Below are 18,723 nucleotides of genomic sequence, written 5' to 3' on the forward strand. Positions count from 1 at the left end.
TTACCAGTGCCACCAGCAGAGCTGCCCTCTGCCCAGATTTCTTCCCTGAAGCCCTGTTTCCAGATGCTGTCACCTTGGGGAGTAGGGTTTCCACATGTAGTGTGAAGGGACCCAAATCCTCATTCCATAGCAGTTTCAAAATATTTCCTGTCACCGGACACAGTCCCCATCAGTTAACCCCCCAAACCTTAATGTAAACTAATAATGTCTTTAGCTCTAATTGAATGCCAGGCTTTAGCTGAAATGTGTTGTCAGTTTGAGTTGTGTGTAAACTTTGAAACACTTCATGTTTCTGTCAATAAATTAACATTTTAAACTTAAGACATAGATTTTGCTTTGCCCTCAGTGCACACTTCGTTACTGTGACTTAAATTGTGCCGGTTGCCCAACAACACAGCTCACATTTTCCTAACTTCTACTTGAACTGTGACTGATTACATAACATACAGTTTGTACCGCTGGGTCTTAAGTTGTGATAACTGAGTGATGTCGGTCATGACACTTCTTCATGTTCTCTGTGATTGGCTCTGTTCACTCAGAGACAACAAAATGTGTGCTTGTGTTGCCTCTTGTCTCCAGGTGATAAACTTCTATGATATTTTATAAGAATGGATAAATGAAAGAGGAAGGAAGATAAAAGTACAACGAGTGGCGATAGGGAGGCATTGGATGTGAGGTTCAATCCCAGCGCAACTGGAGCTACTGCAGAGGTAGCTCATCCTGGGCGCCGGGGGCTCTCCCTAGTCGGGAGACTCAGGTGTAGCCAGTGGGACTTGGTGAAGACAGAACATACTGACATAAAGAGAAGACAGTGTAACAGGGTGAAGACGTCCCCGTGTCCAACAAAGCAAATGTGCATGTATATAAAAGATGATCTCAGAAGTACTTGATGATCCTGCTCCCCCTTGCCCTTCCCTGACTACTGGAGAGAGAGCCCAGGACCTCTCGCTGCTAAGCAAGCACACCTCCACGGAGCTTCAGCTCTGTAGAAATGGTTTATTTCAGCAGGTTGTCACTAAGTTGTGCAGGCAGGCCTTGAATCTGTGACTGACCCTTCTGCCTCTGCCTCCAAGAGGCCATGATCTCCGGTGTTTGGGGGTGGAGGTAGGAATGTTGAGGTGTGTGAAGTAGGCAGTGTAAGAAGGGAGAGTAAGGGAGAGATAGCAGCTGCTGAAGTGCCTACCCTCTGTCATACTTGGATGGAAAAAAAGACCCGAGAGGAGCATCGAGAGAGCGATCAGGTTTCAAACAAGAATGATAGGTTAATATGTGTATTACATAATGCATATAGTCTACTTTTTGCCAGATGAGGTGGATATAGATCGGGGTCAGTATTATCCATTATTTGCATATTTCAGTGGTAATTCTTTTTATTTTAATTGTATTAGATGAAGTTTCAGCAAAGTCCATGAGTTAAAGTTTTTGTAGTTGCTTTTTAAGGCATCCTTATTTTTTTTTAAATTTTTCATTTGTTTTTGGTACATTCATAGAACTATATTATAAGAACTTAAGTTCTAGAGATATATTGTTGAATTTTGTTCTGAATATTTTTCCTTCTAGAACAAGATTACTTTAGGAATTTATTTTGAGTTCTTTCAAGAATGTAGTTACTGATGAGCCGTCATAAGAGAAAGGAGTGACCTGGAAGAGATCTACTTATTTTTAATATTACATATACTATATTAATATATATTACTTCATACCCATGAAGCCTAATTTCTGATATTAAAGAGAGAAGTGGCTGTACCTAGCCCTGTGTGAGGGTGTGTACCAGTCCCTAGCCACAGCTACTTGGAAGGTGAAGGTGGGAGAGTTGGTTGTTGGCTACCCTTCTCAGTGCTGGGACCATTTGGACCTGTGCAGTGCTGCCACCGTCTCTGAGAGCTCACGTGTACATCAGCTCTACTGTGTCCGTTTCCTTGGAGTCATCTACCACCTCCGACTCTTTTTTTACATTTATTTTTCTTTTTTAAAAAAGAAAACTATCTTTTTTCATTTTACATATCAATCCCAGTTCCCTCTCCCTCCCGCCTCCCATTCCTGCCACCTATCCCCCAACTCCCCATCCATTTCTCAGAGAGGGTAAGGTAATTGCTTTGGGGAAGGTCCAGTGTCCTCCCTACTATATCTAGGCTGAGCAAGGTATCCATTCAAAGAGAATAGGTTCCCTAAAAGCCACTGCAAGCAGTAGGGATAAATCCTGGTGCCCCTACCAGTGGTCCCAGTCTGCCCCAGCCATACAACTGTCACCCACATTCAGATGGTCTAGTTTGGTCCTATGTTGGTTCCTTTCCTGTCTGTCTGGACTTGGTGAGCTCTCATTAGCTCAGGTAAACTGTTTTAGTGGGTGTCCCCATCATGGTCTTAACCATTTTGCTCATATTCTCACTCCTCCCACTCTTCAGCTGGACTTTGGGAGCAGAACCCATTGTTCCGCTGTGGGTCTCTGCCTCTGTTTCCATTGGTTGTTGGATGAAGGTTCTATTGTGAGATTTAAGATATTTGTCAATCTGACTACAAGGCAAAGCCAATTCAGGCATCCTCTAGATGCCCCTCAACTGAAGAATGGATAAAGAAAATGTAGCACATTTACACATTGGAGTACTACTCAGCAGTAAAAAACAGTGACATCTTGAAATTTGCATGCAAATGGATGGAACTAGAAAAAAAACGTCCTGAGTGAGATAACCCAGAACCAGAAAGATGAACATGGTATGTACTCACTTATAAGTGAATACTGGCTGTAAAACAAAGGACATTAAGTTCATGATCCTAGAGAAGCTAAGTAACAAGGTGAACCCTAAGAAAAACACACATAGATCCACCTAGAAAGGGGAAATAGACAAGATCGCCTGACAAAATTGGGAGCGTGGGGGTGGGGGAAGAAGAGAGGGTGAAAGGGAAAGAGGACAGGAGAAGGGGTAGGGAGAGGTGAACATGAGGGAACGGGATACTTGAGATGGAGGGAGGACAGAGATGAGAGCAAGGAAAGAGATATTTTGATTGAGGGAGCCATTATGGGGCTAGCAAGAAACCTGACTCTACTGAAATTCCCAGGACTCCACAAGGATGACCCCAGCTAAGACCCTAAGCAATAGAGGAGAGAATGCCTGAACTGGCCACTTCTGACTTAAAAAAAAGTCTTCCTACCTCCCCCTCTGCATGGATCCCTGAGCCCTGAGAGGAGGGCTTTGATGAAAACATCCCTCTTAGGACTAAGAACTCCAAAGTCTCTTGCCCTCTGCACATTGGTGTAGTTGTGGGTCTCTGTTAGTCCCATGTACAGCAAGAAGTAAGAATCAGGGCTGAGCAAAGCTCTGATCAAGGGGTATAGCAGTAGGTCATTATGTGTTGTGGGAGCTCCTTCTGCTCCTTCAGCCAATAGCTGCTGAGATACCAGCCCATTGGGGCGTGGTCTCTCTTTCTTTAAAAAAGCAGCAACTGCCCTCTGCTGGCTTTCTGACTTACCGGGAAAGATTCAGCATGTCTGACCTGGTGGCTGGCTCCATGGTATCTGCTTCATTGCCTTCTTCCCAGCATTCTGTTCTGTCTACTCTACCCACCTAAGGGCTGGCCTATCAAAGGCCAAGGCAGTTTCTTTATTAACCAGTGAAAGTAACACATAGACAGATGACCCTCCTCCATCAATTATGTGTCACGTTATTGCTTGTTCCTTTAGCAAAACAGTACCAGTAGGTTTTCCCCTAAGCCTATGACCTATTTTTCTCAAATTTAGTGGCATGTATGCGTTCTTTATGAAGGAGTGAGCCTTAAATCACTCAAGAGGTGATTGGTTACTCCCATAATATTTCTGCCACCATTGCACCAGTAGATCTTTTTTTGTTTGGGGGCAGTTTGGTTGTTGTGTTGTTGTTTTGAGACAACCCTGGCTGTCCTAGAACTCACTATGTAGACCAGGCTGCCCCTGCCTCCTAAGTGCCAGCATTAAAGTTGTGCATCATCGTGCCTGGCTAGCACTGGTATCTTACAGGTTAATAACTTTCTCTGATGTTCCGCCTCTCTTCTTTCTCACTCCTGAATGGCTCTTGTTTTCTGTTGGAAGTGTTCAGGAGCATCAGTCAATCTGAGAGTTCTGTGGTCCTTTACCCCCTCCAGCTGTCCTCTCTTGTCTACAGTAAATACCAGCGAGACTGGTTGGCAGGCCCCAAGAAACTCCAAGGGCAGTGCATATGTCCAGAAATGCCAGCCTTGACCCAATTCAAACTGTGCTCTAGAAGGATTTCTGGTGGCTAAATAAAGGCCAGCATTCCTCAGGAACTTATGAAACAGGTTCCCGTCACCCAAAAGGAGTCACTTCCCTTACCTCTGGCAGAAGGGAAATATATGGCTCTTCATTGACATGTATCTTTGATGCCTATCAACATATCAAAGACAGTGCTAACGACCACCAGCTCTCTCAGTCCCTACTCACAAGGAAGTGGGCTTTGGGGAATTAGAGTTTCCTTTAGACCAGACATTTCAGCCTTTTGTTGATGATAAAGGATAATCTCTGACTGCTTCACAGCTGGAGAGGGCCCAGAAAGGCTGGAATGCTGGTCAAAGGTGGGGAGGGGGAGGGGAGTCAACTAATGGCAGGAAACATGGAAATTCCATCAGAAGCATCTGGACCAAGCGTGAAGAAACAAGGTGCAAATCACATTGGCCGGACTGGTTCACACTGGTTTTCATCATGATTCGGGCTTACTGGTGGGCTCTGCAGTTGATTCCTGGATGTTGTCTGTCAACTGAGTGGGAATCTTTTGAGACATATATATTTTTATGGATAGAAAGTCTTAGCATGATCTTAGCATGCACTGAAATCCTCTTTGTAGAATAAGCAATTAACAGCTGGAATAGGCTCACACCATTGAGCCATAGCAAAACAAAGCCTGAAAAGTTACCAACATAGTAGAAGCATAAACATTCATTTGTAGTAAGAATTTCTCAGCAGGGAAGAGCTTGAGGACCCAAAAGATGGCCCTCTGGTAAAAGCATGTCCTATCCTGAGGGCTGGCTGTATAGAGAGCAGAGATGTTTTCAGCACAAAGAGAAGCACTTTTAAGTCTATTTAGAAATCTACAACCCAAGAAAATGAAAACTTTTGAGCCTGTGGCTATCATAGTAGCCAGTGCTTTGGTTACCAAGACCAGATTAACAGTCTATCAGAACTCCATTAATTAATGTTAAAACTTGGAATTTTGAAGACTTAATGCCATATGTATAATCTTTAAATCTCAGTTTTTTACACACCTTAAATCACTTCCATAGACTTTTACAACTTACATAAACCTTTCTTCTATCTGGAGACATCTAGTCATTTACCATACTGAGCGCAATCTTTGAAAAGCAAGTTCTTTTATATAAAGCAGTAATAAAATAACAACAGCTTGGTAGCTTGATTTGTCTTTCCTAGAAACCTGTTTTGTGAGTCCCCCTTTCTCAGTGAGAAGCCTGTCAGCAAGGTAAACCTCCCTCTCCCTGACTCACGCTTCTGACGTGCATTGGCTCTTATGCTTGTCTGTGTCGGTGCTTGTCAGTTAGTGTGTCATTCTCAGGCTCTCCATGGATGTGAAGCCTTGTTTTGTCTTCATGATTAGGGTAGATGGGATTGGCTGCTGCCATAAGGAGCCAGATGCTCCACGGTCATCCACTCAGTTACAGTAACGTTGTAGTGACTTTTCCTTCTGAAAACCCAAACTAAAGGGCTCCTTGGACCTGCCATCCCTTTCCTGTCACCTGTTGCTCTGCCCCTCACCATCTCATCAAAGCCACTGTCTTTCTCGTTGCTGTGCCCCCGCCCAGCCATCAGTATTCAGTTCATTTCTGGGCTCTTGTTCACTTTGCACCCTCTCGGTGAACACTATTATAGTTTATTATTATGAAGCACAAGTCCCCCTGCTTAAAACCAGTTCCAGACCTGTTTTGACAAAACTCAAAACAAATATAGACATCATCCCACAGACAGAATAACTCTGGTTTGCAGATGGGTCTAGGCATCAGTATTTTTAAAAATTGCTTAGACTTAAAAGCATTTTTTTAAAATGCTACTTTGAAGGTTACAATACTGACCAGACTAAAAGTCACTAAATCACTTATCTCATGCACACAGTAAAACCTGGACAACTTTCTACAGCAAACAAGGCTCCGGCTGCTAGGAATCTGTGCCTGCCGACAACAGCCACCTGGTCATTAACCTCCTTCAGGTGCCACCGACCTTCTCTAGCGTTGGAACAGTGCCTTTTGGCACACAGGTTAAGAGATGCTTGTTAATGTATTGTTTGACACATGCTGGTTGATACTCTGTAGCAATGGTGATGAATACCTTGGACTAGGCTGGTAGCCTATTGTCCTTAAGAGTGCCTGGAGGTGATGGGGATGCTCTGTGATAATGGGAATCCACAGAAAGGTGAACCCTTGATTTTGTAAATTGTCTCTGGAGCTCCACAGATGCTGTAGTGCACACTCCTGTAATACCAGAGCGTCCACTGTTTCAATATATGCTCCAGGCTACACAATTCCCCTTCTATCCACCTTCCAACACCTTTTTCTTTTTGGTGTGTGTGTGTCTGTGTGTGCGTGTGCACACATACACACATGTACGTGTGCATGTATACATATGTGTACCAGAAGTTGATGTCAGTGTGTGTGTGCATGTGCATGTTTGCCCTCATGCTGGATGCTGCTGCATGCATTCCAGATACAATGTCAAGTGTCTTCTGTCACCTTTATTTTTCTTTGAAACAAATTTCTGTCCTGGATAGTTTTATGCCAATTTGACACAAGCTTTAGTCATCAGAGAGGAGGGAGCCCCAATTGAGAAAGTGCCTCCATAATTTCAGGCTGCAGACAAGCCTCTAGAACATTTTCTTTAATTGGTGATTGATGGAGGAGGGCCCTGGGTTCTGTAAGAAAGTAGACTGAGCAAAGCCATGGGAAGCAAGCCAGTAAGCAGCACCCTCCATGGCCTCTGCATCAGCTCCTGTCTCCAGGATCCCATCTTTTTTTAGTTCCTGTCCTGAGTTCCTTTGGTGATGGACTGTGGATGTGGAAGTGAAAGCCAAATAAGCCCTTTCCTCCCCAGCTTGATTTTGGTCATCATGGTGTTTCATCATAGCAATAGTAACCCAAACTAAGACAGTCTCTCTATGTAGCCCTAGCTACTATGGAATGGAATTCTCTGTGTAGATTGTTTGCCTCTGCCTCCCAAGTCCCAGAATTAAATGTGTGCACCACCACTCTTGACCTCCATCTCTCTTCACCTTGTTTTTCTGGATAGTTTCTCACTGAACCGGAAGTTCACTGACTAACAAGACTGGCTAGCCAGGGAGCTCCAGCCGAATGTCTGTTTCTCCCCCCACAAGACTGAGATTAGGTGCGCTACATATGCCCTCCCTCCCCTAAGATCAGGTTCTTTTTCTTTCTTTCTTTCTTTTCTTTCTTTTTTCTTTTTCTTTTTTTTTTTTTTTTTGACAGGGGAGCATTTCAAGACGGTTTCTCTGTAGCTTTGGAGCCTGTCCTGGAACTAGCTCTTGTAGACCAGACTGGCCTCGAACTCACAGAGATCTGCCTGCCTCTGCCTCCATAGTGCTGGGATTAAAGGCCTGCCCACTACCACCCAGCTTAGGTCCTTTTCTTGTGGATAAAGCACATTGGTCCCGCCTGCCTTGCCATAGGTGAGAGTGTCTATTGTAAGGTGGGTGAATAGCGCCCACACAGGATTTCCCGTCCTTGTATTACTTGTTGTCCTTGTCTGTGTTTATCATGCTCCCTCATGGAAGAGCCAGGTCAGCAAGCTTCGAAGGAAGAACAGCAGTCAACTTGGGATCTATAAACAGGCCTGTTGCATTTCCATGTTCCAGTGTGAGCTGTGCCTCTCAGACCTTTGTAACAGTGTGCTGTGTGTCTGATGGGAAACAGGGAAACGAGGAAAATGGGCATCAGAGAGTGTTTGTGCCCTGGGCCCAGTCTGAAGACCAGCTGCTGCAGAGTCGAGGGTTTTGTGGAAGTGGGTTTCTTTCTTTCTTAACAGAGGCTAGGTTTATTCTAACTCTCAGTTTCAGGGTATAGTCCATGGGGAGGGGACATGAGATTTCAGTGTATTCTAATCTGATGACGTCTCCTCTAACTGCTTGTGTGGAGAGCTCACAGACAGTCCAGACAGCACTGCCCTTCAGGTCTGGAGGGCCACAGCTTGTCTGTCAGGATGCCATTGATGTTAAAGGCAGATACAGTCATTGTGTCTGAACAGATGAGTGTGGCCCTGTTCTTGTGGACACTGGAACCCATTCTTAGTTCCTGGGGACACAAAAGAGCCATCCATAGTTCTCCACCTTTAGCTTTATATCTTATTTGGGGTGTTTCTTACTTCAAAAGTGTACTTTCTGACCACTCGTAACTTTTGTGGTCTGGAGCAAGTTGCCTCTCAGTCTAAATGTATGTGTAGCTTCTATTTCAGATTGCTTCTCCTCAGGCCGCGCTCACTCTTAAGCACTTACTCGGGACCACATTTGACATTGTTGAGTTTCTCCTTTGTTACAGCTGAAAGCCCCGCTTCTGCCCTGCTGCCCTGTCAGGCAGCTGCACTTGATATCACTCAGCATTCATGTCAGGCTGGTAGCAGGTGCTGAGGAGCCACCCCCACTCCCAGTTCACTGTCAGCTGTGTGGACAGATTCCTGACATGCCGACAACTTCTTTTGCTACAGCACAGAGAGTTCTGGACTTGCTGTGTGCCTGTGTGTGCCTGTGGAGTACACGGCCTAGGCCACTAGAGAGGTAGCCAGGAAGTTCGGGGCATTGAATGACACCAGAACAGTGTTTAACCTAGCAAGTGGAGAAATACCAAGCCCGGGTTAGTTCTCAGAAGGAATGGACTGCAGTTGTCCACACTGGTTAGTCAGCCAACTCACTGGCCGTTTTTTCTTCCCCCTGCAGCTGCTTCACTCCTTCTCTGCAGTGGGCCCCTCCCCTACTCCATAAGTAAATCACCTTTGGAGGAACCCAGATCTTCTGGATTTTTGGAATTAGAATGCTTTCTAAAATTTAATTAATAGTTCATTTATGTTGGGAGTTTGGATACAGGATTTTTCCTTGTAGACCAGGCTGTACTTAAACTCAACTCACCAAGATCCACTTGCCTCTGTCTCCTGTGTGTTAGGGTTAAAGACATGCATGCACTGCCACTGCTTGACTCGGTGACTTTTTCAAAAAGATCTATTTATTTATTTTATGTGTATGGATGTTTGCCTGCATGTGTATGTATGTATGCCATGGGCATTCCTGGTACACAAGGAGGCCAGAAGAGATCAGTAGATCCCCTGGAATTGGAGTTACAGATCTCTGTGAGCTGTCATGTGGGTGCTGGGAATCAAACTCAGATTCTCTGCAAAAAAGCAACAAGTTCCCTTAATGCTTGAGCCATTCCTTTAGCCCCAGGATGACTGTTATTCCAGCCTTCCCACCTTTCTTTTGCTTGCTGGAAATACCTGACTTCATTTCCTTAATGATGATGTTGTCACAGGCATCTTTACAGAAGCGCCTGGGTAGAGGTGTGGGAAGGAAGGATTGTATATCTTCCTACAGATAAACTGGCTCAGCTCAGCTTTTCCCTGATCAGCATAATCTGTTCCTAAAGAGAAAAGAAGCATGCGTGACCAGAACTCTTTATATATAAAAAAGCCTGTCTGCTCTAAGCTAGTTCAGAACTTGGTACTTCCAAAAGTTGTCAGATTTTGTGCTGGAAAATAAGACATGAAACCTACATGTGTAACAGGGCTGCTGCAAGACCACAGTTCCACATGTGTTTGCAGGTGAGCTCTCCGCGCTGTGATTGACTGGACTGTGCACAACAAATATTGAATAAAACCTTTTTATTAAATTCAATTGACAAAGAGGAGGCACTGAAAAAGAGGGAAGGGAGGGGAAGCTTCGGTTAGGATATAAAAACAAGAAAATAAATAAATAATGTGATTGACAGTTTGATGGGGAAATAACTTGGAGAATCATCTTTGCTTTGAATAAGATAACATTTATCAACTGTCATATAAAAGAGACTGTATCTCCACTGCTATAAAGTATGGCTGGATCCTTAGCAGGGAGTTGGGAGCTGGGCCACGGCACTGTGTCCTCCCCTTTATACTAGTCCTGCTGGTTGCTAGCAAGAGCTTCTCCGAGTGTCTCAGCCATTTTTATTTGTAAGGATGTTTCTTTGAGGTTGGTGGTGCTGAGTTCTCTTTGGTTTGGCCCTTTCTTCCTCTAGAACACTTGTTTGCTTGTTTTCTTGCTTTTTAAAATCATGTCTCCCTTTTTTGCCATATAGTAAGCTTAATATACAGTTGGTCTGGAAAGACTTTTCTTTAGATAGTACTATAAACACTAGCTGAAGTTAGGTGCATGTCTTCCTCTTACAGATTTACTGTTACTGTGTTCCTTATCTGATTGTAGCCAAGTATCATGTATTTGATTTCTTTTTTTTTTTTAAGATTGTTTATTATGTACACGGTGTTCTGTCTGCATGTATGCCTGCAGGCCAGAAGAGGGCACTAGATCTATTACAGATGGTTGTGAGCCACCATGTGGTTGCTGGGAATTGAACTCAGGTCCTCTGGAAGAGCGGCCAGTGCCTTTATCAACTGAGCCATCTCTCCAGCCCATATATTTGGTTTCTGAAGCTGCTAAAAACAGTTTGTAGATATTAATGCTTTCTGTATATTTGTACTGAAATATGTTCAAAGAAAAAACTTGGGCTGTGTGCTTTTTATTTTTTTTTTATTTTACGTACATTGGTATTTTGCCTGCATGTATCTCTTTGTGAGAGTGTCAGATCTTAGAGTTACAAACAGTTGTTAGCTGCCATGTGGGTGCTGGGAATTGAACCTCGGTCCTCTGAAAGAGCAGTCAGTACTCTTAAATACTGAGCCGACTCTCGTGCTCCCAGGCTGTGTGATTGTTGTCCTGCTTGGTTTTGTCAACTTGTCACAAACCTAGACATATCTGGGAATAGGGAATCTTGATTCAGAAAATACCTTCATCTGATTGGCCTATAGTAAGGTATTTTCTTGATTGACGGTTGATGTAGAAGGGGCAGCTCACTGTGGGCAGTGCCACCCTTGTGCAGAGTAAGCCAGTCATGGGGAGCAGGCCAGTCAGCAGCCCTCCTCCATGGCCTCTGCTTTATAGTTCCTGCCTTGACCTCCCTCAGTGATGGAGTGTGACCTGAGAGTTGTAAGCCGGAATAAACCCTTTCTTCCCTGAGCCAATTTTGGTCCTGATTTTTATTCTGTCACAGCAATAGAAACTGTGACAGTTCTGAGTTACCTTCCTCAGGATGTTTGGGAAAACGTGTTTAGGCTGCAGGCTGTTCACATTTGTTTTGGAGTTCTTTCCACGCTTTCTTCACCTAGAGTGTCACTTTGATTCACTCATTCACTTTGATTCCCCATCCATGTTCCTACCCTTACTGTATTAACACATTTATTTATTTATTTTTATTTCATGTACATTGGTGTTTTGCCTGCATGTATGTTTGTATGATGATGTCAGATCTCCTGGAACTAGAGTTAGACAGCTGTGAGCTGCCATGTGGGTCCCTTGGAAGAGCAACCAGTGTTCTCAACCTCTGAGCCATTTCTCCAGCCCTTAACACATTATTTTTATTTCTTCTTCTTAAGACTTTTATTTTATTTTAGCTATTTGGGGGTGTATGTACACATGAGTACTGGTGCCCACAGAAGCCAGAGGCCTCAGATTCCCCTGGAGCCCATGTGTAACAAGTGCTACCTCTCCAGCCCACCTTCACATGTGTGTAGCTTCAAATGAACCGTTTCATGTATATTATAGGAATTCTGTTACCTGTTCTTCAAAGCTGAATTCCAAATCTGCCACTCAGTTTTTATTAATCTTTCCTATTTCAGTCCCAGGACTCTTTGTCTCCACAGTGGTCTGTCTGATTGACCCTGGGTGTTTTTCTTTGGCTTGGTGTGCACACACTGAGTTTTGAGAGCAAAGAAAGTGTTTTCTCTGCCATTTGTACTTTTTGCGCCTATCACTAACAGTCTCTTGTTTTTCTTAAGTACCCAGTTTAGTTTTCTAGTATTTATTTTTCTTAAAGTACTCAGGTTTTGTTTTCTGTCTTTAATTTCTCTCCTGCTAGTCTGTGATTTTTTTAAAGCTTTTTTGTTGTTGTTGTTTACTGTTTGCTGTTTATAGATGTAAAAAAGGATTGGTCTGACCATGCTCTCTGGTGGGAAAAGAAGAGAACTTGGCTGCTTAAGACACATTGGACCTTGGATAAGTATGGCATCCAGGCAGATGCCAAACTTCAGTTCACACCCCAGCACAAGCTGCTCCGGCTACAGCTTCCCAACATGAAGTACGTGAAGGTGAAAGTGAATTTCTCGGACCGAGTCTTCAAAGCAGTGTCGGACATCTGCAAGACTTTCAGTAAGTTCCGCCTCCCTAGAGTGTGGGGCACGCTTGACTGACACAGTGGTGAGCTTACCTTGGGGTGGGGTTAAGATAAACTCTGTATGCATCTGTATTTGAAATTATCATTTGTATAGTTTTTAGTGTTAATTTTAGATAAAGAAGTATTGGGTTAAGAAGGAACAGGAAGAATTAGATTTTTTTCCCTGATTAGAATCATATCATGTTTCTTATTATATAAAAGTTTTTTTCTGATAACTTTTATTCTTTGACAGTAGTGGGGATTGAACCTTGGGCCTCAGTGTATGCAAGACATATGGTTTTCCCCTGCACTGCACCTTCAGCCCCAACAGCGTTGTCTGCTGGGGAGGGGAAGGGAGCAGGCATTATTTTCAGAGGGCTGTGGTTCTCCAGTGTTTCCTTCACGTAAATCACTTTGAGTTTAGTAATTCAGAGATGGCATCACTTCCTTTGACGAAGGTCTGCCTGCTCCTAAGGAAACTGTGAGGATTCTTCCTCACCCGGTGTGAATACCCTGGGCTTTCAGAAACAAGATGTGAATTGCTTTTCACTTTGGCTGACCTGGTTATGATGTATGACAGGAAGCATTTAATCATCAGAGAAAATGTGAATTTTCGTCATTCCTGCTAGCACATAATTCTTAGAAATATTTGATGATTCTCCAGATTTTAGTTCTGACTGGAACCAGAATTCTTTTATGTATATGTTGCATTTCTAGGTGATACTAGTAATTCATGAGCATGCTGTTAGAACAGAATCAAGACTGCAGACACACAGTAAATGGCCCCTTTCCGAAAGTGACTCAGGTCTACAGTTTGATTTGTTACACATTCACACGTTCAAGGCTATTTTCTGTGTGATGTGTTTACGTGTGGTGTGTGGCATGTACACATGCAGGTTTGGAAGTCTTCACAGGTGTAAAGATAGGAAGATGTTGGTTGTCCTACTTTTTCTGCCCTATTTCTCTGAAACGGTGTCTCTCAAATCTAGAGCTAGGCTAGCAGCCAGCAGGCCCCAGTAGCCAGTCCTGTGTCTACCCTCCCCAGCACACAGAGACTGCAGTCTCTGCCAGCTGTCTAGATGGGTGCTGGGGATTCGAACTCATGGCCTCATGCTTGTACAGCAGGTGGGCTTACCCACCACTAACCCATCTCCCTGGCCCCATTATATGTATTATTTTTTAAACTACAATTTGCTTTTTTATAATAATTGTGTGCAATTGTACTAGTATCAGTTCCCTGTCAGTGGACATTGAGGTTGTTTCACTCACTGCAATGAGGTTTAGTTTCTGTTTAGCATGTTGACAAGTTTTCAGTTGGGATGGCTTCAGAATGCCCAGGCCTCATTAATTCCTCAGCAGATGCTCCTATGTTGTCTCAGGCACCTGCAAGCAAGTCTGGGCTGGATGTGCCGCACTCAGTACAGAGCTTCTTGCTCCTGAGTTTCTTGGTTTGTGGCACGGATTCTCCATTTCCTGTTTTTGTTGTTCTGATAGAGGCTCTTTTGATCAAGTCAGTATCTACTTATCTACTTTGGGCCTTTTAAGAATCTGTTTGTTTGCTTGTTTGTTTGTTTGTTTGTTTGTTTGTTGGAACAGAGTTTCTCTGTGTCAGTGCCGGCTATCCTGGCAGGCTGGTTTAAATCCACCTGCCTCCTGAGTGCTGGGATAAGATGTGCAGGCATGCACCACCACCTCCTGATTCTTTTTTTTGGGGGGGGGGGAGTGTTGAGACAAGGTTTTTCTGTGGCTTTGGAGCCTCTCCTGGAACTCACTGTAGAGATAAGGCTGATCTCGAATTCACAGAGATCCTCCTGCCTCTGCCTCCTGAGTAATGGGATTAAAGGCATGTGCCACCACTGCCCAGCTTTTGCTGTCATTTCAAGGAATTTAGGGTATCAGAGGGGGAGATATAGGCAGGTTAATAGCTCTGTTTTTACCTAATGATTCTGAGATTACTCATTATGTTTAATGGAATAATGCAAATGGAAACACAGAAAAGTACAAAAAAATTATATAACAATTACCCAATTCCCATTATTTAGGTTATTTAAAATTATTATCATTTTTTAAAAGTAATTTTTAATAATTTATTTTTATTTTATATTCATTGGTGTTTGCCTGCATATATGTCTATATGAGGCAGTCAAAGCCCTAAAGCTGAAGTTAAGACAGCTGTGAGCTGCCATGTGGGTGCTGGGAATTGTACCTGGGCCCTCTGGAAGAGCAGCCAGTGCTCTCCACCTCTGAGCCTTCTCTCCAGCCCCCTTGATCATCATTTTTCAGTCACAGTAGTAGAGGTAAAATTCTTGAGTGTCATTCTTCCAACTTCCTTCACAAACCACACGTGAGCTAGTTTGCTCTTTTGTTACTGTGTTTAAAATTGTGTACACGTGGCTCTAAAAATTTAATTTATTTATTTATTGCTTGTGTGTGACAGTGGAGCAAATGTCATGATGATGTACACACAGAGGTCAAAGGACAACCTTCCAGAGCTGGTTCCAGCCTTCTGCCATGTAGGGACTGCGGATTGAACCCAAGTCCTCTGCCTATTTTTTTTTTCTCTTTTTCGAGACAGGGTTTCTCTGTGGCTTTGGAGCCTGTCCTGGAACTAGCTCTTGTAGACCAGGCTGGCCTCGAACTCACAGAGATCCACCTGCCTCTGCTTCCCGAGTGCTGGGATTAAAGGTGTGCGCCACCACCGCCCGGCAAGTCCTCTGCCTTTTTTCTGAGCCATTTCTAGACAGATCTTTCATTTTTATGCTTAGTGTTTTTATATCTTATCTGAATGGTCATTGCTGAGGCTAAGCTCCAGCAAATGTTCTTCTGTATTTCTTAGGATCTTTGTGTTTCAGAGTAGGGTTGGTGTCTATTTTTTTTTCTTTCTTTAGGACATTTCTAAATGCTAGAATTATGTGTGCCAGCATGCCTGACTTAGGCTTGGTTTTAGCAGCTTCTGTGCCCACTGAGCATTTCTAGCCCTACTTTTTTTCTCATCGGTCACTGCTGAGTTCTCTCTTAAATCTTAACTTATATCTTTACTTTTTATGTAAATTACCCTTGTCCCTCACTTGTCTTACTGTGGTGAGTTAGACTTTTAGTTGTGCTGAGTGACAGCAGTGACAACATTTTGTTGTGTTTAGGAACTTTTCACCTATATTTTATGCCGAATACCTTAATTCATGAAAATACATAAAATGTAATTAAATGGAGGTCACGGAAGTCAGTGTCATATGTAGAACAATGATCCTACATTCCCTGATTAACTTTAGAACACTTCCTAGCTTGCTCATGTTCCCTCTTTATCAACCATGTGCTGTCACTACATCTTACCTGTAAATGTCTTAGGCATCCGTGCTTCCTTCCGTTTTCTCTTGTTGTGAATGACGGTGAGTGTAGGTGGTATTAAGTTTCTGTACTTCATTTCTCTACCTTCCTGAATACAGCACTGTGCATGTTTGTCTTTGCTTTACAGTCTTTATTACTGCTAATACCTGTGTACATCTGACTTGCTGGCCCCGTGTTCTAGAATTTCTTATTTTTAGAGTGATGTGGGATTTCCCTCTGTATGCTGTGATTACCCTTGCTGAATAAAGAACTGCTTTGAGCCTATAGCAGAGCAGGGTGGGGTGGAGCAGAGCTAGGTGGGGAGGACTGGATTGAATGCTGGGAGAAAGAAGGGCAGAGTCAGAGAGAAGCCTTGTAGCCCCACCAAAGACATACGCTGGGAACTTTACCCAGTAAGACACAGCTACATGGCAATAAACAGATGAATGGAGATGGGTTAAATTAAGATGTAAGGGTTAGCCAATAAGAAGCTAGAGCTAATGGGACAAGCAGTGATTTAATTAATACAGTTTCTGTGTGATTATTTTGGGGCTAAGCAGCCGGGAACTAACTAGCAGCCTCCTTACTGCATTAGCGTTCTGGGACGAGACAAGAGACGCCATCCTGGCCCTAGTCCCAGAGGCTCCACAACCTGTGTTTTTAGCACTTCCAGCTGGAGAATGAGTGTGGAAGACATCCCATACTCAAGCCATAGCATCTGCAGGATGGAGGAGCCCAGAAGAAGCTAGGACTTAAAGATAAAATTAAATCACTCTGGACTTAAGGGTTGGTTCTAGAAATAACTAAGGCAGCTGCTTGGCTTTAAGTAATTCAATAACTCCATGTTTACCTTATCTTATAAGTAGTAATTGAAGATTGTTCTTCTTGTTTAAAAGTGTAAATACTATAAAATATTAGTGTGTGGATTGGAAAGGAAAGTGTGCTTATTCGATTCACTGTTGTTAAATCTGGTGGCCAAAACTGCCTGTCTACATTTGTATCATTTATGAGTGAATTATGATTAGGATTTTGTATGTTTTAGTGGTTTTAAAAGCTAAATACTTGAGATACATGGAAAGTATAGGGATCTGAATTCCCCTGTCTATAAGTAAACTTGTATTGGAGTACAGCCAGGCTGCCTTGCTTGGCTGCTGTCTGGCTGCCTTTGGATTACAAGGCAGAGTTGAATGGATCTGCATGAGGTGTATCCTCTGTTGGCCTTGTGTGGGAAGAGCTGGCCCATCCTGAGCTAACTTACTTGGAGACACTCTGTTCATCTTTCCACACTGGACACCAAACACTGAAATCACTTCGTAACTACTCCTGGGAATGATTTTCTCCTGTTAGTCATTTAATATTCAAGCCGAGTAATTTTCCTCAAATTAAATGAATTCACTTAAGTGCTGGTCACTGTGGTTTCATTAGTTGAACTCTTCTGGGTTCATTCTTCTGGCTCTTGATTTCTGTAAGAGAAGTAGAATCAAAAGGAAGGAAAATGATGCGGCCAGTGTTACCAGTGCAGTTAGTACCAGAGCCCAGAGGGTTGTGAAGGACACCAGCTCCTGAAAGGTTAGCGGTACAGACGACCCCAGACCGAGTGGGAAATTATCTTATTTTACTGAACACTGACAGTGTTCACCTTTCCAAGGTGTCTTTGTTTGTTTTCAAAATTGGTAAAAAGATTTCTTCTGTAATTTAACTCATACAAAAATTCCGTGTAATGATTTAATGATGCTGACTGGCTTACCTCTTCCTTTTTTAAACAAACATCATTGGCAGAGAATGTTGAGTTCTTTATCTAACCTGTATACTGGTGTGCCGACTTCATGAATGTGCACCCAGTCTGACAGTATTCTGTGCTCACAGTGCGTTAACGTTGGTGTTCAGGTCTGCCCGCTAGTGATGTCATTAGGCACATGCCAACCCACTCCCATATTCCCTTCTGCCCTGCCCCCGGGGAAGTACCTGTATTTGGTAGAGACACTTGTACAATGACAGTGGAGCAGGTTGGAGGGTCTCCTGGAGAGAATCAGGCAGATCGTTGCCCTATACTCTGATTGTTTCTTTTTAAAATAATTTATTTTTGTTTTATGTACATTGCTGCTTTGCCTGCCTGTCTGTGTGAGGATGTCAGAATTGCAATTCTGAGCTGCCATGGGGGTGCTGGGAATTGAACGCAGGTCTTCTAGAAGAGCAGTCAGTGCTCTTAACTGCTGAGCCATCTCTCCAGCTCCTTATACTTGTTTCTACCCGCGAAGAGTTTGTTTCTGTAGTCTGCAAATTATTTAGTGCTTCTTGTTACTTTATTCTCAAATTATTTTTCTCATTCTTGTTACTTTATGTTTCTTATTATGTTACTTTATTTTCAAAATATTTTTCTCATATTTTTTTGTTCTTTATAAGTTTATTTTGGCTGTAAGTACTAGAAGTCCAAGTTGAACTGTGTTTTGAGTAAGGTTTCCGTTTTCACATCCTGAGACGTTACAGGAGGAAACTGAAGTGATTAGTTAACCTGTCTCCAAGGACAAGGCCCTTCCACCCCTCAGCTGTGGACTTGGCCTCCTGTTTGGGGTCCCCGCATTAGTTAGGGTTTCTGTTGCTGTGATTAAACACCATGTCCAAAAGCAACCTGGGGAAAAGGCTATATCACTCAGCCCTCAGGTCACACCCTATCTCTCAAGGAAGCCAGAACTGAAGCCATAGAGGATGCTGGCTTCCTTCTTATGGTTCACCCAGCCTGCTTCCTTACACAACTACAGGTTACCAGCCCAGGGTCAGCATTGCCCACAGAGGACTTGGGCTGCCCATATCAGTCAATCAAGAAAGTGCCCCACAGACTTGCATACAGACCAGTCTGATGGAGGCATTTTCTCTCTCGAGGTTCCTTTCCCAGGACAGGCCCCCTTCAGGGTAGGGTCTGTTGAGCATTCTTCCCAGCTGTCCTGATGAGTGAAG

At 43.4% G+C, this 18,723-nt stretch overlaps 1 protein-coding gene across 2 annotated transcripts in view; it reads left to right on the forward strand.

Annotated features, from left to right (window-relative positions):
* Fermt2 (FERM domain containing kindlin 2) overlaps positions 1-18,723 on the forward strand; it is a 76,777-nt gene that overhangs the window by 13,335 nt on the left and 44,719 nt on the right. For both annotated transcript variants that reach the window (XM_038309890.2, XM_038309891.2), the window contains exon 3: positions 12,207-12,440. In XM_038309890.2, the coding sequence (XP_038165818.1) occupies positions 12,207-12,440 (234 nt within the window). The remainder of the gene's footprint in view (positions 1-12,206; positions 12,441-18,723) is intronic.

Source organism: Arvicola amphibius, chromosome 13, assembly GCF_903992535.2.
Source record: "Arvicola amphibius chromosome 13, mArvAmp1.2, whole genome shotgun sequence".
Lineage (NCBI taxonomy): Eukaryota > Metazoa > Chordata > Mammalia > Rodentia > Cricetidae > Arvicola > Arvicola amphibius.